Source organism: Diaphorina citri, unplaced genomic scaffold, assembly GCF_000475195.1.
Source record: "Diaphorina citri unplaced genomic scaffold, Diaci psyllid genome assembly version 1.1 scaffold765, whole genome shotgun sequence".
Lineage (NCBI taxonomy): Eukaryota > Metazoa > Arthropoda > Insecta > Hemiptera > Psyllidae > Diaphorina > Diaphorina citri.
Window position 1 is genome coordinate 106,846 of NW_007378198.1, and position 18,987 is coordinate 125,832.

The 18,987-nt window shown below is 38.0% G+C and overlaps 1 protein-coding gene and 1 long non-coding RNA gene across 3 annotated transcripts; both read left to right on the forward strand.

The window, feature by feature from the left end:
* The first annotated feature begins 1,747 nt into the window (after window positions 1-1,747).
* On the forward strand, window positions 1,748-11,992 carry LOC103511908 (isoaspartyl peptidase/L-asparaginase-like). 2 transcript variants are annotated; one of them, XM_017445181.2, is made up of 4 exons: window positions 1,748-2,004; window positions 2,340-2,464; window positions 4,766-4,876; window positions 11,684-11,992. In XM_017445181.2, the coding sequence occupies exons 1-4, from the start codon at window positions 1,763-1,765 to the stop codon at window positions 11,893-11,895; spliced, it is 690 nt and encodes a 229-aa protein (XP_017300670.1). In that variant the 5' UTR covers window positions 1,748-1,762; the 3' UTR covers window positions 11,896-11,992. The 2 variants fall into 2 exon arrangements, with proteins under 2 accessions (XP_017300670.1, XP_026681326.1); XM_026825525.1 differs by lacking the exon at window positions 11,684-11,992 and adding an exon at window positions 6,496-6,635.
* A 2,663-nt stretch (window positions 11,993-14,655) lies between these two features.
* On the forward strand, window positions 14,656-15,553 carry LOC113468543. The gene is made up of 2 exons (XR_003392263.1): window positions 14,656-15,173; window positions 15,294-15,553. It is a non-coding gene; the product is annotated as an uncharacterized LOC113468543 (long non-coding RNA).
* Window positions 15,554-18,987: the final 3,434 nt, after the last annotated feature.

Consider the following 18,987-nt stretch of genomic DNA (forward strand, 5'->3'; position numbering starts at 1 on the left):
TTGATCTGTGGTTGATTCTTTTATCTTTTGTTTTCGAAGAGTACGGAGGTTTTTTCTATTTCACGAGTGCTTGCTGCAATTTTTGCATGATTTTCAAATCACTGTCGGTAATATTATTTTTCTTTTTTTAGGTCGATAGAGGGAACTGTAACTGTTAAGGTTTTATCGTCCCGAAACTGGACAGAGAACGAGGACAGGACAGGAGGAAACCAGTCGTTCCGAGAACAAACCTTATCTGTTTAGGATAAAGTTCGACTGAGGTGGGAATCGAACCTGCAACCTAGCGCTTACTAGTCAGACGGCCTACTTTCCAAGCTAACTAGGCTGGCTAAATTAGTTTTTTTTTTGGCATTGGTTTGGCACTAAGCCTCGACCATACAGCCAGAGTGAATGTGTTAGCGAAAAAATGGAATAGATGACCATAGGTTTTATCTGTTAGTAAAATGATTTTAAAATACTTAGCAATAACGCTCGACAAAAAAAGATACCTATTACCTACCCCACCGGATCTAGGTATCTAATGATTTGTTTTATATGTTTTTTATGTTTTATTTATTTGTAACAATAATTGATATAGATATATGTATATGTATGACAAGAAGGTAATAAACATCTTATAAAATAATAAAATATTACAAATATATAGGTATAGGTATAGGTAGTAAATATTACGCATTCTTTGGCGTTACTCTTCCACACTAAAGGAATGTGTACTTCATTTGCTTTTGTGGATAGCAGTCTGTATGACATTGACTGGTTGACATTGGCAAGCTTCAGGCTGTGTTTATGTACAGGGCTGAGATAGGCCATCGTCGGCCTTTTTGTGTGTAAAGTTGGCGGGAAATTCGAATTTTTGTTTTTTTTTCCGCAACTTGTACAATCTGAATTCATTTTTTACTTTTTATCTTTAGTTTGCACGTTTATATTATACTTTTCATTTATATTAGCTATTAAAAACAAGCAAATTACAAAGCAAACAAAAATAAATATAAAATGAATTTTAAAAATTGCCGCCGGGACAGCTATCTCACGTCGTCCGAGCTCATCCTAGCCCGTTACATAAACACATTAACACACCGCCAGCCACCTCACCTGGGGTATTTAGGGTAATATGGCGGTAAAAATCTGGGGTAAAATGGAGCAGTTGCATTTGAGTAAAATTTGAATAAAAGGTATGAAAAAGGTTGTGAAAAATTCAAATCTGAGGTCAAAACTCCGAAAAATAGCTCAAACACATCAATAGATCAGTTGCGCTTACTTGGATGATGTTTCAAAGTCATAGAGCAGGAAAAATGAGGACCAACGGATTTTTTTTTTCTTCTACGTTAAGGTGGATTTCCACCAACGCGATTTTTGCCGCATAGTGGAAACGTGTCGCGCGACACGAAAAAAAGTACTGTAAAATGACGAAAATTTAATTTTTAATTTCCGTTCCAATGAGTTTTAGAAAACGTGTGACGTCACAGTTCAGCATGTCGCCTAAAAATTCCGCTAGGTAGCGCCAGTATGCAAACACGCTGGCGGAGGAGCAGGAAAGAAATGCGCTCAAACACATCAATAGATCAGTTGCGCTTACTTGGATGATGTTTCAAAGTCATAGAGCAGGAAAAATGAGGACCAACGGATTTTTTTTTTTCTTCTACGTTAAGGTGGATTTCCACCAACGCGATTTTTGCCGCATAGTGGAAACGTGTCGCGCGACACGAAAAAAAGTTTGCAACAAATGAGATAGGTAGTGAAGCTTTAGTGCTGATGATGTGTAATGTGGTGTTATGTTACAGGTAGTGTTACTGGAGTGAAGAACATTTTACATCCTATAGCTCTTGCTCGGTTGGTCATGGAGAAAACACCACATGGAATTCTGTCAGGTGATGGTGCCAATGAGTTTGGCCGTCGCATGGGACTGCCACAAATACCCGATAGTGAACTTATCACAGAAAATGCCAAGCATGCACTGGAGAAATTTTTGTGTGAAGGTCAAGATCCCAATGTCACTGAAATAGGGTAAGAGTACAAAAAACCCAGATAAAAAATAATAATAGGTAATAACCTATGCCAAACTGTTCATAAACAGGGTTACATGGTGTCTATTGTATTTGGTACAAAAAACCCAGATAAAAAATAATAATAGGTAATAACCTATGCCAAACTGTTCATAAACAGGGTTACATGGTGTCTATTGTATTTTCAGTGGTGGAGGTGTAGGTACAGTAGGGGCAGTGGCTGTGGATACATGGGGTTACATGGTGTCTATTGTATTTTCAGTGGTGGAGGTGTAGGTACAGTAGGGGCAGTGGCTGTGGATACACGGGGTTACATGGTGTCTATTGTATTTTCAGTGGTGGAGGTGTAGGTACAGTAGGGGCAGTGGCTGTGGATGCAAGGGGTCACATGGTGTCATGTACATCCACTGGAGGAATCACCGGTAAAATGAAAGGCAGAGTTGGTGACACGCCCATACCTGGTGAGTTGTAGAATGTAAGGATCAGGAGGGTATTGAAATAATCGCAGCGGGACCGTAAACAAAGGAGCGCGAAGCGCGACCGCATGCACACCCCACAAAGCCCCTGGAGCGCGCAGCTCGATCGTATACAAGGGAGCGCGAAGCGCGACCGCATGCATTAGAAAATAGGAGTGAGATTCCCCACAAAAACACAAATGTGAAAAAAAAAAGGCCAAGTTCCTATCCAACAATGTCGTCCTATAAAAGTGGTGAGATCAGAAAATTAAGGCCAAGTTTGCACTCCCAGTTTTTCGTGTCTCCTGAAAATGCTGAATCGCAATTCCTTCAACCATCTCTCAATTTCAACTTGGCTATGTTTAAACGTGAAACCCCTAAGGAAAAACATAGCCAAGTGAAAATTGAGAGAAGGTTGAAGGAATTGAGATTCAGCATTTTCAGCAGACACGAAAAACTGGGAATGCAGACTTGGCCTTAATTTTCTGATCTCACCACTTTTATAGGATTACAATACAGGTAGTGGTGGATACTGTGATGATAACATACCCAGTGTTTCTACTACAAGTTCATATTCATGTTGTTCTGGTTTACAGGTAGTGGTGGATACTGCGATGATAACATACCCAGTGTTTCTACTACAGGTTCATATTCATGTTGTTCTGGTTTACAGGTAGTGGGGGATACTGTGATGATAACATAACTGCGATGATAACATAGCCAGTGTTTCTACTGCAGGTTCATATTCATGTTGTTCTGGTTTACAGGTAGTGGTGGATACTGCGATGATAACATAGCCAGTGTTTCTACTGCAGGTTCATATTCATGTTGTTCTGGTTTACAGGTAGTGGTGGATACTGCGATGATAACATAGCCAGTGTTTCTACTGCAGGTTCATATTCATGTTGTTCTGGTTTACAGGTAGTGGTGGATACTGCGATGATAACATAGCCAGTGTTTCTACTGCAGGTTCATATTCATGTTGTTCTGGTTTACAGGTAGTGGTGGATACTGCGATGATAACATAGCCAGTGTTTCTACTGCAGGTTCATATTCATGTTGTTCTGGTTTACAGGTAGTGGTGGATACTGCGATGATAACATAGCCAGTGTTTCTACTGCAGGTTCATATTCATGTTGTTCTGGTTTACAGGTAGTGGTGGATACTGCGATGATAACATAGCCAGTGTTTCTACTGCAGGTTCATATTCATGTTGTTCTGGTTTACAGGTAGTGGTGGATACTGCGATGATAACATAGCCAGTGTTTCTACTGCAGGTTCATATTCATGTTGTTCTGGTTTACAGGTAGTGGTGGATACTGCGATGATAACATAGCCAGTGTTTCTACTGCAGGTTCATATTCATGTTGTTCTGGTTTACAGGTAGTGGTGGATACTGCGATGATAACATAGCCAGTGTTTCTACTGCAGGTTCATATTCATGTTGTTCTGGTTTACAGGTAGTGGTGGATACTGCGATGATAACATAGCCAGTGTTTCTACTGCAGGTTCATATTCATGTTGTTCTGGTTTACAGGTAGTGGTGGATACTGCGATGATAACATAGCCAGTGTTTCTACTGCAGGTTCATATTCATGTTGTTCTGGTTTACAGGTAGTGGTGGATACTGCGATGATAACATAGCCAGTGTTTCTACTGCAGGTTCATATTCATGTTGTTCTGGTTTACAGGTAGTGGTGGATACTGCGATGATAACATAGCCAGTGTTTCTACTGCAGGTTCATATTCATGTTGTTCTGGTTTACAGGTAGTGGTGGATACTGCGATGATAACATAGCCAGTGTTTCTACTGCAGGTTCATATTCATGTTGTTCTGGTTTACAGGTAGTGGTGGATACTGCGATGATAACATAGCCAGTGTTTCTACTGCAGGTTCATATTCATGTTGTTCTGGTTTACAGGTAGTGGTGGATACTGCGATGATAACATAGCCAGTGTTTCTACTGCAGGTTCATATTCATGTTGTTCTGGTTTACAGGTAGTGGTGGATACTGCGATGATAACATAGCCAGTGTTTCTACTGCAGGTTCATATTCATGTTGTTCTGGTTTACAGGTAGTGGTGGATACTGCGATGATAACATAGCCAGTGTTTCTACTGCAGGTTCATATTCATGTTGTTCTGGTTTACAGGTAGTGGTGGATACTGCGATGATAACATAGCCAGTGTTTCTACTGCAGGTTCATATTCATGTTGTTCTGGTTTACAGGTAGTGGTGGATACTGCGATGATAACATAGCCAGTGTTTCTACTGCAGGTTCATATTCATGTTGTTCTGGTTTACAGGTAGTGGTGGATACTGTGATGATAACATAGCCAGTGTTTCAACTACAGGACATGGAGATTCCATCCTCAGATATTGTGTAGCACATCGTATCCTGCACTACATAGAACAAGGTGAATAAAAATATCAACTTAACTTTTTATTATTATTATAAGTTTTATTTACAATCAGTCAGTGAACTATAAGTAAATGATATGACAAGGTAGATAACATGTATATGGTTGTTGTCCCATAATAATGAACAACTTGGGTAACACAATATCGAAATAATAAACAATCTTATGCTATCCTGTTACTACATGTATATGGTTGTTGTCCCATAATAATGAACAACTTGGGTAACACAATATCGAAATAATAAACAATCTTATGCTATCCTGTTACTATCAGAGATATAGCTAACCTAAGCAAAAAGTTTTTCATGGTCGCACTATGAGTATGAGTACTATGACCTAACTCAAGTCCAAGATATGCTGACGTTTCAGCCTTCTAACTGTTTCACTATTATCAAGTAAATTGATAGCCAGGTGATTGAAATGGCCTTGAAGCCTGTCTTGATACTTAGAGCTAAACTTTTTGATTTCATCTTCAACCAGCGGAATGTTCAAATAATCATGTACTTCCGAGTTTCTGGTGTACCACGGGGCATTTGTAATAACCCGAAGTACTTTGTTTTGAAATCGTTGGATGATTTCAGTATTTGATTTACTTGCTGTTCCCCATAGCTGAATTCCATAGGTCCAGATGGGTTTCAGGATCGTCTTGTATACGAGGAGTTGGCGTGGGGGGCAGTATGTAGCTGATACTACTAGGGGCCCGTACCAATCTTGGTCTTCGATTGTTGTAGCCTGCAGGTGGTATGTCTTGTACTCTTGAAGTTCATGATGTCTGAGTGTACTCTTAAAAATAATGGCAGAACCTCCGTGTGCATTATTACTTGGGTGTAGAGTGACATAAACTGTATAGCCACTTATGACAATATAGCTCATTGGGGTTGTAATGTTGCGAAATTCTGATACCGATCATCTCATCGAATATTAGCGAACACGCGACTGTATACACCCCTTTCTACGCTTCGACACTGCGCAACAAGTTAAAATGTTACGAAAACTAGAAAGCGAACTACTTTTCCTCCGCGGATGAATTTGGTAACATTGGGTAGGGCTACATTGAGCCTAGGTCACTTTACTGCACGAAAACTAGAAAGCGAACTACTTTTCCTCCGCGGATGAATTTGGTAACATTGGGTAGGGCTACATTGAGCCTAGGTCACTTTACTGCCGACCGTCATGAGGTTTCTTAGTACAAGATCAAATTGTGTAAAACATAAAATTAAAATTGTCTTTTAAATAGTATTTCTTCCTCGTGATTTTTTTTCCCCTATAAAAATATGGATTTAAAGATTCCTTTTAGAGGTAAGTTTTCTATTATTTTAGTGAAGTTATTTGAGAAATAATAAAATTAAAATTGTCTTTTAAATAGTATTTCTTCCTCGTGATTTTTTTCCCCTATAAAAATATGGATTTAAAGATTCCTTTTAGAGGTAAGTTTTCTATTATTTTAGTGAAGTTATTTGAGAAATAATAAAATTGTTTTTGTCAATTTTTAATTGTATGCTATTCCTTTGTAGGTTAACTATACCAATATCAAAATTTTTGTTTTACCTAGGGCACATGTGTTTCCTTTCAAATTGCCTTTGGTATAATGTGTTTCATAGTTCTAATTTTCACAGGGTCTTAGTATGGGTGTGATGAGTGGCTAAAAGCCATGACAGCGGCCTCAAAATTGCACCATGTGCATCTCAAATGCACCATCTCAAGCACCAGGCGCTTCACCACCAAGCACCAAGGGCATTATTTTGCCTAATGGACCTAATATGTAGCCCATCATCCACGCCCCATCACTCAATAACTTCCGGACCACTCAACAGCAATCAAGTTTCCAAGTTCTCCAATTTGATGTTCAAGTTTCATTTCTCCAGTGTGATTTTCAAGTTAGTTCTCCAGTTTGATGTTCAAGTTTCCAAGTTCTCCAATTTGATATTCAAGTTTCAATTCTCCAGTGTGATTTTCAAGTTTCCAAGTTCTCCAGTTTGATGTTCAAGTTTCCAAGTTCTCCAATTTGATGTTCAAGTTTCCAAGTTCTCCCGTCACGATTATGAAAGTGTTCCAGAATCTATTAAGCTCATCCTGTAGATCAACATTCCAGCTTACCAGAAACCAGAGGAGTGATGTTTTACCATATTAACGCGGTAAAATATCACTCCCCTTACCATATTAACGGGGTTTATTTTAATTTTCCTTTGGTTCTTTTTTCTCTATTACATACCCATTGTCACATAGCGTGTACAATGTACAATTGATTGCATATACATACATAATCTCAAGTGGTCCGCGAGATTATAGAGCAGCCATTCTTAACCTATGGTCCGTGGACCACTAGTGGTCCGCGAGAAGGTTTCAGGTGGTCCGCGAGAAGGTTTCAGGTGGTTGTTTTTCTCAACAAACAAAAAAATAAATAAATAATAATGTTAATTTTTCTCATTTTCTATCTCTTTTCCTACAGGTAGATATAGGTCCTCTAATACATACCCATTGTCACATAGCGTGTACAATGTACAATTGATTGCATATACATACATAATCTCAAGTGGTCCGCGAGATTTTTGGTTTATCAATAGTGGTCCGCCAATTCTAAAAGGTTAAGAACCCCTGCTGTAGATCAACATTCCAGCTTACCAGAAACCAGGGGAGTGATGTTTTACCATATTAACGCGGTAAAATATCACTCCCCTTACCATATTAACGGGGTTTATTTTAATTTTCCTTTGGTTCTTTATATTCAGGCCAAAATTCTGTTTCCAGGATGTCTTTGTATTTCCTTTCCTCTGGACCAATGATGTGTGAGTGTTATGCTGGAAGTACTGATTTTCTATCTTCTAGTTGTTCTGGTACTTACCTTATTTCAGCCTGGGATCAACTGATTAAATGTCCTAATTCTTTTGGGGCTTATTAACTGGAGATACCTACCAATAACTCATGGAAATTTGACTGCAATGATTTGGTTTGCTTATTATTTTATTATTATTATTATTTTTTTTTTTTTCAATTGATTATAATCTTTTTTTTTTAGATGTTTAATAAATAATTCATATATTTCTTGTTATCTTTGGACCTATACCAAAGACCTTTTAAAATGCAATACCTATTCTCATTTTACTTAGCTAGGTTCCTTTTCAGCTTGGTAAGGACTACTCAGTCCTGGGTAGATGTTTTATTTTATACAATATTTCTGTATCTCTGATCTGTTCTGTTACATTGGTTTCTTCATTGAAACCTCATTTGGTACGCTTTTGGTTTGGTCAACTATGGTCAAGACAGGCCCTCGAATGGGTTAAAAACTCCCATTGTAAATTGTAAATTTTATTTATTGTAAATACAAACCAAATTGGTATCTTACATTGTCAATACAGAGTTAGAGACAGAAAGAAGGTTATGTATTAATTCATACTATATTTTTGTATCTCTGATCTGTTCTGTTACATTGGTTTCTTCATTGAAACCTCATTTGGTACGTTTTGGTTTGGTCAACTATGGTCAAGACAGGCCCTCGAATGGGTTAAATTCCCATTGCCCTTGGGGTGAAAGCAAGTGCTCTCCTGTTATTTTATTTCAGCTTCCTTGGACGGTTATCCGGCTAATATCAAACCAAGGTACAGCTACAGTTTTTTTTTTTTTTTTTTTTTTTTTTTTTTTTTTAAAAATTTGGAGGGACGGACCCAGCTTGTTGTAAGAGATTTTTAATTTGACGGGATTGTTTTTCTAATATGACTTCTAGCTTGCTTGGTCCATGTTGCTGTGTTGAGGGGGGTGGGCCCTGGCTCGCCTGGGCGTATGTACGTTCTCCGTGTGGTGTGTTTTAGCGATGTGCCGATGCTTGTGGTTGATTTGGTGGTAAGGAAGTTTTGTGTTGGTTCTAGGGTAGGTTGATGCCGAGGAGGTTTTACGTTCCTTGGTTTTTCTCTTAAGGATTTCCAAGTAGACAGAGCATCCTTTAAAGTTGGCGGGGTGTTCTTCAAAAAAAAAAGAGCACATGTTGCTGGTGTGTTTCTATCTGTTTTAGGACAATCTGTTGTTTTGTGATTGCTTGCGCATTTAACACATCTCCAAGGGCGCATACAATTATTTTTGGTATGCCCATATTGTTGGCAGCGCATACACTGCACGAGGCCTGTCTTCTTTTTTGGCGGCTCGATGATAGCTTTTGTATGATAAATGTATTTCATACCATACACTTCTTTGTTATTTTCTTTTTGTTCTAGGTTAACAAAAAAAGTTGATGTAGGCTTTTTTTTCTTTGCCATACTTACAATTAATAATTGGACCTTTAAGGACATGACCTCGTGCTTCAAGGGCTGTTTGGATTTCGTCCACAGGAGTGGAGTGATGGAGATTTCTAATCACAATTCTGAAAGGTCTGTCGTTTTTTGGGGTAAACGTGTGACCAATCAGATTTTTGGATCTGATAAAGTCCATTAATTTCTTTTACACTTCAGCATTGAGAGTTGTCACTCTCAATTGCTTTGTTGTAATTATTTTAAAGGTAAAAGTATCAATATTAATTATCTCTTTTGTGGTTCGGTACAATTTTCCGACATCCGATATTCCATATAAAATAACGGGTGGCGGTTTTGATGTTACTCCTTCGTTTTCATCTTGGTCCATCAAATTGTTGAATCAATTGTTGAGAGGTATTTCTTCTTCATCCTCAGATAAGCTGACTCTCATCCTTTTCTTTTTTCTAAGGGTTGGAATCATTTGCCAACCGTAGATGGGGTTTACTTTTTTTACCCCATTTGATGTTAGAGAATTGGGCAATGTTAGCGTTGGAGTTGCTGGTCTTGATGAAGAGTTTTGCCCATTTTGGGGGTCCGAGTTTTCGTTGTTCTGCATTGGTAGGTAGATTCATCTACGGACAATGCCACCAGTATCTGACATTGAACCTAAGCCATTACACTTACGTCTTGGCATTACGTCCAAGCATATAATCAATATTGGACAACAGGTGCTGAAAGATTCTGTACGGATGCTTAATCTATATCTCTTCCACTAACTTACATCTCTCCATAAACGTCTAAATCAACTGCCTATAAGAACTATCCCCCCAAAAAATACCACTTCGTGGCATAAAAAAAAGCCCCGCCAAGTTCTCTCACCCCAAAAAATTTTTGAAATCAATTTTGTACCCCGCCTTTTATTCACCTTTAAGTGCAACACTATTCTTTTAACTCTACTCCCATCTTTATCTAGAGGACACCCCATTTATTAATCCAGAGGACACCCCTTTAAAAACCACATTTGTGTTCTCCTGCCAACATCAGATTCGGAAAGCCGGACTGTTGTAGTCAAGCAACGTCATCGTTGCACGGCCGAACAAGTCTCTCTTCTTCTTCTTCTTCTTCTTCTTCTTCTTCTTCTTCTTCTTCTTCTTCTTCTTCTTCTTCTTCTTCTTCTTCTTCCTTGAGGTGCCGTCTCCGTTCCGGAGGTTGGCAAACATCATGGTTATTCTACACGTTATCCATAACGTATAGAAGTATTAGATGATGTTTTCACTTAGACACAATACATGTTGATAGCACAATAAGATTGTTTATTTTCCGATCAGAGATTTTACTACACTCTATGCGTCCGCACTGAACGAAATCTAAACAAGAACTGAGAATATCAAGTTAACGCTGCCGCAGAAAAAATGAGGACCTAGAGAATTTTTCTTTTTCCTCTACGACTTCTGGATCTTTCAAAGAGATGTAATATGGCTGAGGGAATTTGAAATTTAAGTTGGAAAAAACTACAGGGTGGTCCAGAGTTACCTGACGGTTTTGATTTGCCCATTACTTTGTTATAACTTGTCGTAGCTTGTTGAAATTAATATCACCTTTAACTCTTTAGGTATCTATCTTTCTATTTAGTTTCTTCACCTTAGGAGGATAGGTTTAAAGTGTTACAGGGTAAAGCGTGCTTCTGAGATTAAAAGGATGTCAATATTGTGTAAATGGATAAATAACTCAACCTCATGTTTTCTGTGCACGAGGCCGTTGATGTTCCACTGGGCTATTCTGAGAGGATTCATTTGCATAATTTGGTAACAAGTGTTGTGAGTAGACCCATTAGGTTACCCATTTGTTAGTCCGTCCTTCCTTTATTATTACAATAGTAATAAAAAGGTATAAGGGACGGACTATTGTATTCGCTTCGGTGTCGTCTGTCTAACTAAATGAGCTTTTGGTACAATGTTTGACAAAAGACAGTATACCTGACGATTTTTAAAGAATTTTGTTTGTGATGGTGATCAGGTGTGGCAGACAACGCTATCCGAAAAATTGCCCTCATTTTGAAAACACTCAATCTGTGTGCAAAATCGACATACTGTCTTTAGCCTTTCCTGGGCTATAGCACGAATTTCGCGATAACAAGCACCCGTTAACTCATCCAGAGTCCTTGTCTTATAAATATACACCTTGTTTTTAACATATTTCCATGAAAAAAAGTCGGATGAGCTTAAGCACCCGTTAACTCATCCAGAGTCCTTGTCTTATAAATATACACCTTGTTTTTAACATATTTCCATGAAAAAAAGTCGGATGAGCTAAGATCCGGTGAGGAGGGAGGAAAATCAAAATGGGCGCAAAACTTCCTCTGAGCATTAGTCGAAAATTCACTACTTTTAAGAAATACCACCACAGCGAGAGCTCGATGTTGTGGGGTCCACGACTACATTGTAACAAAAGCTCATTTAGTTCTGAACTTAGTGATATTAATTTCAACAAGCTACGACAAGTTATAACAAAGTAATGGGCAAATCAAAACCGTCAGGTAACTCTGGACCATCCTGTAGTTGTATGTATAATGTTATATTTACAGGCTTATCAGCTACAGAAGCATCACAGAAAGCACTGGATGGCATGAGGACCAGGGTTGGGAAAACTGCAGGCGCTATCACGGTCACTAAGTGCGGTAAAGTGGGTGTCTATTTCAACTCTCCCAAGATGGCGTGGGCTTACATTCGTGGTACTAAACTACACTATGGCATTTATCCTGGACAAGACATCGAGGAAGACTTGGCTCAATCCTAATCAGGTTCAATGTTGTACAGGTTAGAAAAACACTATATCTCATCATTTCCAACTATGTATATTTCTACAGTTATGAAGATATACAGGGTGTCCCAGAATTTATGCTTTAATTGATTTTCTCGGAGCCTGTTCGAAATTTCGAAAAACAAAAAAACCCGTAACTTTTTGATTTTTGAAGCGGACATTTTGGCAATATCGCGATTCGCGAAAAATTTCGCGAAGTCCGCGAATCGGGTACCAACTTTGGATTTTTAAATTAGAACCCCTATTTTTTATTGCATATACCTACCCTGAGCGGTCGTCGGTGTTAATACACGTATACACGAGACAGAATAAACGTTTCCCAATACTTTTTGGGAGCAGAAAGGGGAAGCCTCGAGTGTGTTGATGGGTATTGCTGGAGTCGTCTCGATATAAGATCAGCTAGTACGTGACGAAATTTACTGAAATGGAGTTATTAAGGATAATAACAATGCCTATGTGATACTACGTCTTAGGTTTATGGATAATGTACCATTTCTTCTTTAAGACATAAGCTCATAGTGAACTGATGAAAAATCGAATGACTGATTTTTTATTATTATTAATTGATAAATAAAGCATGGATTTCCATGACAAAAAATAGATTTCTCACGTGATTTGAGAAGTAAACATTCTGAAAAAAAAAAAAAAAAAAAAAAATGAAGGAACAACAATGGGGCAAAAACTTCCTCGAATTTGATGGTACATTCGTTCTCTTTTGACAAAATTTGAGGAAATCAGGCTGGATCTCGTTGATGCAGCGTTCAATCTCATCTCTCAATGCTTCAGTGTTTGTGGGATTGTTGGTGTCCATTTTATTATGCTAAAGCCTTTTTGAACAGTTTAGTGCTCCATGATGACTAAAATTTTATTTATTTATTTACACGCTAAGCAGCAAGGCCATGTGTGATAAAATTTGATTTGTTTAGAATCAATATTTGAAAGATTGGGAATTATAAAAGACAAGTCATAACAGAGTTATGACCGTTTCAAATCTACATTCCATAAGTCATCTACATCAGTTCACATCGGATTTTGTACCACAATCAAAAGTTTAGAGCAAGGTCGGGAACTTGGAAAAAATGAAAAATGTTCTCCCAGAATATCTCCGTTATTCTGGAGATTTCGAAAAAGTTGTCGGGAAACTTTTTGTAGCCCTTGACTAGTATTCGCCATTTTCGGGTCGACATTGATTAATGCAACACCCTATATCTATGCATGCTTCTTAGCTAGTTCAAAGATCATAATAATTATAAGGATGGGTTTTCCTCTTTGAACAGGGAGGAATAAAACATGTTTCTTCCTCTGCCGTTGTCATGGTTGGCACTTGGATTCAAAGTGATTGAATGTGAATAGATTATTGTGGTGGGGCCCGTGGTACATGCGTAGTCTAGTGGAGTTTGAATGTAAATAGATTATTGTGGTGGGGCCCGTGGTACATGCGTAGTCTAGTGGAGTTTGAATGTAAATAGATTATTGTGGTGGGGCCCGTGGTACATGCGTAGTCTAGTGGAGTTTGAATGTAAATAGATTATTGTGGTGGGGCCCGTGGTACATGCGTAGTCTAGTGGAGTTTGAATGTAAATAGATTATTGTGGTGGGGCCCGTGGTACATGCGTAGTCTAGTGGAGTTTGAATGTAAATAGATTATTGTGGTGGGGCCCGTGGTACATGCGTAGTCTAGTGGAGTTTGAATGTAAATAGATTATTGTGGTGGGGCCCGTGGTACATGCGTAGTCTAGTGGAGTTTGAATGTAAATAGATTATTGTGGTGGGGCCCGTGGTACATGCGTAGTCTAGTGGAGTTTGAATGTAAATAGATTATTGTGGTGGGGCCCGTGGTACATGCGTAGTCTAGTGGAGTTTGAATGTAAATAGATTATTGTGGTGGGGCCCGTGGTACATGCGTAGTCTAGTGGAGTTTGAATGTAAATAGATTATTGTGGTGGGGCCCGTGGTACATGCGTAGTCTAGTGGAGTTTGAATGTAAATAGATTATTGTGGTGGGGCCCGTGGTACATGCGTAGTCTAGTGGAGTTTGAATGTAAATAGATTATTGTGGTGGGGCCCGTGGTACATGCGTAGTCTAGTGGAGTTTGAATGTAAATAGATTATTGTGGTGGGGCCCGTGGTACATGCGTAGTCTAGTGGAGTTTGAATGTAAATAGATTATTGTGGTGGGGCCCGTGGTACATGCGTAGTCTAGTGGAGTTTGAATGTAAATAGATTATTGTGGTGGGGCCCGTGGTACATGCGTAGTCTAGTGGAGTTTGAATGTAAATAGATTATTGTGGTGGGGCCCGTGGTACATGCGTAGTCTAGTGGAGTTTGAATGTAAATAGATTATTGTGGTGGGGCCCGTGGTACATGCGTAGTCTAGTGGAGTTTGAATGTAAATAGATTATTGTGGTGGGGCCCGTGGTACATGCGTAGTCTAGTGGAGTTTGAATGTAAATAGATTATTGTGGTGGGGCCCGTGGTACATGCGTAGTCTAGTGGAGTTTGAATGTAAATAGATTATTGTGGTGGGGCCCGTGGTACATGCGTAGTCTAGTGGAGTTTGAATGTAAATAGATTATTGTGGTGGGGCCCGTGGTACATGCGTAGTCTAGTGGAGTTTGAATGTAAATAGATTATTGTGGTGGGGCCCGTGGTACATGCGTAGTCTAGTGGAGTTTGAATGTAAATAGATTATTGTGGTGGGGCCCGTGGTACATGCGTAGTCTAGTGGAGTGAAAAAAGGTTTGGATCCAAACTCTGTAATTAACGAAGAAAAGTTAAAAAGATAGAACATGGTGGAGAGGCTTTGTTCACAGTCGACCCATTTCTGGAATGACTTAAGATTTGATGATGATTACTAGGGGACATCCCAAAAATTGTTTCCAATCATATGTGCTTCATTTTGTTGGACAAAATGTTTATTAAGTTTCATTTTTATGGCTTCTCTTCGTTCAGGACCTTTCAGTAAGAATTCTGCTATCCTGGATAATCTTGTTTTTCTTCCTCTAGTGCAGAAGTTCTCAATCTGTGGTACCACTAATGGTACGCGAAGAGATTTGAAAACCCCATTTTTATGATTTATCTCGGAAATACGAAAATTAAATCTGGTAATCCTGGTTGGGAGAGAAAAAATCTACAATCAATGCACCAAAAAATTGCGACACCGTACTACAATTGAGGTGTCTCATATTTTTTTTTTTTTTATATCGCTTAAAACGATAGAACGTAAAATTAAAAAAAATATTGAAAAAAATGAGGTTTCGAAGATACGACGATAGAAATCCGGACCGAGTCATTTGACTCGTAGCCGGCAACACTGTATATATATCGCTTGAAACGATAGAACGTAAAATTAAAAAAATATTGAAAAAAATGAGGTTTCGAAGATACGACGATAGAAATCCGGACCGAGTCATTTGACTCGTAGCCGGCAACACTGTATCGGGCGCTGACGTCATACCTACATATCGCTAACCCATACGCGTAGGAATCAAGGCTGTGGATATCCCTATCACTGTTATCAGCTCCCGTTTTGAGGTTTAAATGGGATACTACAGGTTTAAATGGGAAAAGGTGATATCTCAAGAACGGTTTGTCGTAGAACGATGAAATTTGGTATGCTCTCTCGGTATGGTCCAAGGTCCAAGACTGTAACAATTTGGTAAAAATCGGACAGTCACGCCTATATGGCGGCCGATTTTTAGTCGGAAATTTTCTATCTCAAAATACTCCCCATGTAATAAGGGGTCGTTTAAAATGTTAAAAAATTGAACTTTTTTAATGTCAAGTCCCGAGCCTGAGCCGCCTATATGGCGGCCGATTTTTGGTCGAAAATTTTCTATCTCAAAATACTCCTCATGTTAATGTCAAGTCCCGAGCCTGAGCCGCCTATATGGCGGCCGATTTTTGGTCGAAAATTTTCTATCTCAAAATACTCCTCATGTAATAAGGGATCAAAAAATCAAATCAAGAATAGTAATAAACTGAATATTAAATAAAATAGGTAGGTACATAAATACTGATTTTCTTTAACCAAGATCTAATAACCCGTTATATAGTTTTGTTATTTCTTTTAGTTTTATTTTGAGGTAAACGTTTCATACTTGGAAAATGAGAATAATTTATGTATAAATAGAATTATCTTATTTATTTATATATGCTACATTTTTGTAATTTGTAATTTCTTAAACTAATACAGGAAGGAGTGAGAGAAAGGTACAAACTAATACAGAAAGGAGTGAGAGAAAGAAAGGAAAATTGAAAGTAATAAAACGAAAAAATAATGCAGGACATATTATCTACACTCACACACAAAATTACTTGGATACAAAATTCAATACGGATGATATGTACCTCCGAAATGTAAGAGAGCGCTCTTCAAAACATATTTTGTTCCAATTATCACATATGCTGCAGAGACGTGGGTTATGAAGAGGAAGGATGAGAGTAGACTCCAAGCTGCTGAAATGCGCTTTGTACGAAGTATGAGAGTCGACCTGTTCCACCAAACAGAACGACTTAGGATATGTATGTATATAGGTCGACCAGGTTTGGATAAGTCTCTATGGGGACAGACGACACCGAAGCGAATACAATAGTCCGTCCCTTATACCTTTTTATTACTATTGTAATAATAAAGGAAGGACGGGACGGGTCAATGTTTTTTCGGCTCTGTGCTTGGAGTTCGAGGTGCACTCAGTGGAAACAATTGAGTAGCTACATCAATCGGGTAGCGATCAGTGGCGACGGCGGCTCTGTGCTTGGAGTTCGAGGTGCACTCAGTGGAAACAATTGAGTAGCTACATCAATCGGGTAGCGATCAGTGGCGACGGAGACATTACCAGTGTAAAGAGATGGTTGAAATTGATTGCAAAGGGGTAAAAAGGCTCTGCTTTACCACAAGTAAATCATGATTGATCTATCAAGAATCATAATGTAATCATTTTACCTTTATCGTCAAATCCATGTGTTATCTCATGTCCTATGACAACTCCGATACCTCCAAAGTTCAAGGATTTGGGAAAACTCTGACTGTAAAACAAAGGCTGGAGAATACCGGCTGGTAGAACTGAAAAAAATCCAACACAGATCATTTACTTTAGTGTCTTGAATAATAATAATAATAATAATAATAATAATAATTTAAATCTGGTAATCAATAATAATAATAATAATAATAATAATAATAATAATAATAATAATAATAATAATAATAATAATAATAATAATAATAATAATAATAATAATAATAATAATAATAATAATAATAATAATAATAATAATAATAATAATAATAATAATAATAATAATAATAATAATAATAATAATAATAATAATAATAATAATAATAATAATAATAATAATAATAATAATAATAATAATAATAATCTTTGTTCACAGTCGACCCATTTCTGGAATGACTTAAGATTTGATGATGATTACTAGGGGACATCCCAAAAATTGTTTCCAATCATATGTGCTTCATTTTGTTGGACAAAATGTTTATTAAGTTTCATTTTTATGGCTTCTCTTCGTTCAGGACCTTTCAGTAAGAATTCTGCTATCCTGGATAATCTTGTTTTTCTTCCTCTAGTGCAGAAGTTCTCAATCTGTGGTACCACTAATGGTACGCGAAGAGATTTGAAAACCCCATTTTTATGATTTATCTCGGAAATACGAAAATTAAATCTGGTAATCCTGGTTGGGAGAGAAAAAATCTACAATCAATGCACCAAAAAATTGCGACACCGTACTACAATTGAGGTGTCTCATATTTTTTTTTTTTATATATCGCTTGAAACGATAGAACGTAAAATTAAAAAAATATTGAAAAAAATGAGGTTTCGAAGATACGACGATAGAAATCCGGACCGAGTCATTTGACTCGTAGCCGGCAACACTGTATCGGGCGCTGACGTCATACCTACATATCGCTAACCCATACGCGTAGGAATCAAGGCTGTGGATATCCCTATCACTGTTATCAGCTCCCGTTTTGAGGTTTAAATGGGATACTACAGGTTTAAATGGGAAAAGGTGATATCTCAAGAACGGTTTGTCGTAGAACGATGAAATTTGGTATGCTCTCTCGGTATGGTCCAAGGTCCAAGACTGTAACAATTTGGTAAAAATCGGACAGTCACGCCTATATGGCGGCCGATTTTTAGTCGGAAATTTTCTATCTCAAAATACTCCCCATGTAATAAGGGGTCGTTTAAAATGTTAAAAAATTGAACTTTTTTTAATGTCAAGTCCCGAGCCTGAGCCGCCTATATGGCGGCCGATTTTTGGTCGAAAATTTTCTATCTCAAAATACTCCTCATGTAATAAGGGATCAAAAAATCAAATCAAGAATAGTAATAAACTGAATATTAAATAAAATAGGTAGGTACATAAATACTGATTTTCTTTAACCAAGATCGAAAAATTCCCGGAGGGACGGGCCCCGCTTGTTAAAAAATCACAGACCTTGTGTTAGTTTTTAGGTCAGGACTTTTTCATTTTAATCGATAAACTATTTCTGAACCACGAACCAGAGAACAAAATTTCGATCCGAATACATCTAAGACCCGATTTCCAAAATTCAGCTTTGATGTTTTTTTTAAGCTCGAAAAAAATTTACTGTGCTTTGTCCGATTTTTACGTTACGAAACACGCAGTTTTCATCCGGGAAAATTTTTGCGCAGAGATCTCCATTTTTCAGGAAAACTTGCGCTTTATTCAAGGATCATAAAGAGACCTTATTTGCCTTTTTAACCAAAGTTCTTCCCAGAGAAATGACCACTTGACTACCTGGAAAACACTCGTGAGGCTAGAAAACTACTGACCGTGTAAGGGTGTCTTCGGGTATTTTGAATGCTAGGAATAACTTCAACATTAATTATTGAGGTGAAGCCACCACATATTGAATTCTTTTCTCCGGTGGTGCTGTTTACATTTTCTTTGGAAAAAGATTTCCCCTGATTGGTTAAAATAAATCTTTTTCCAGCGGAAAATTGAATTTTATTTTCACACCCCCGGCGGCGACGTCTCCAACAAAACAACAACATTGCACAGGCACCCACACACGGT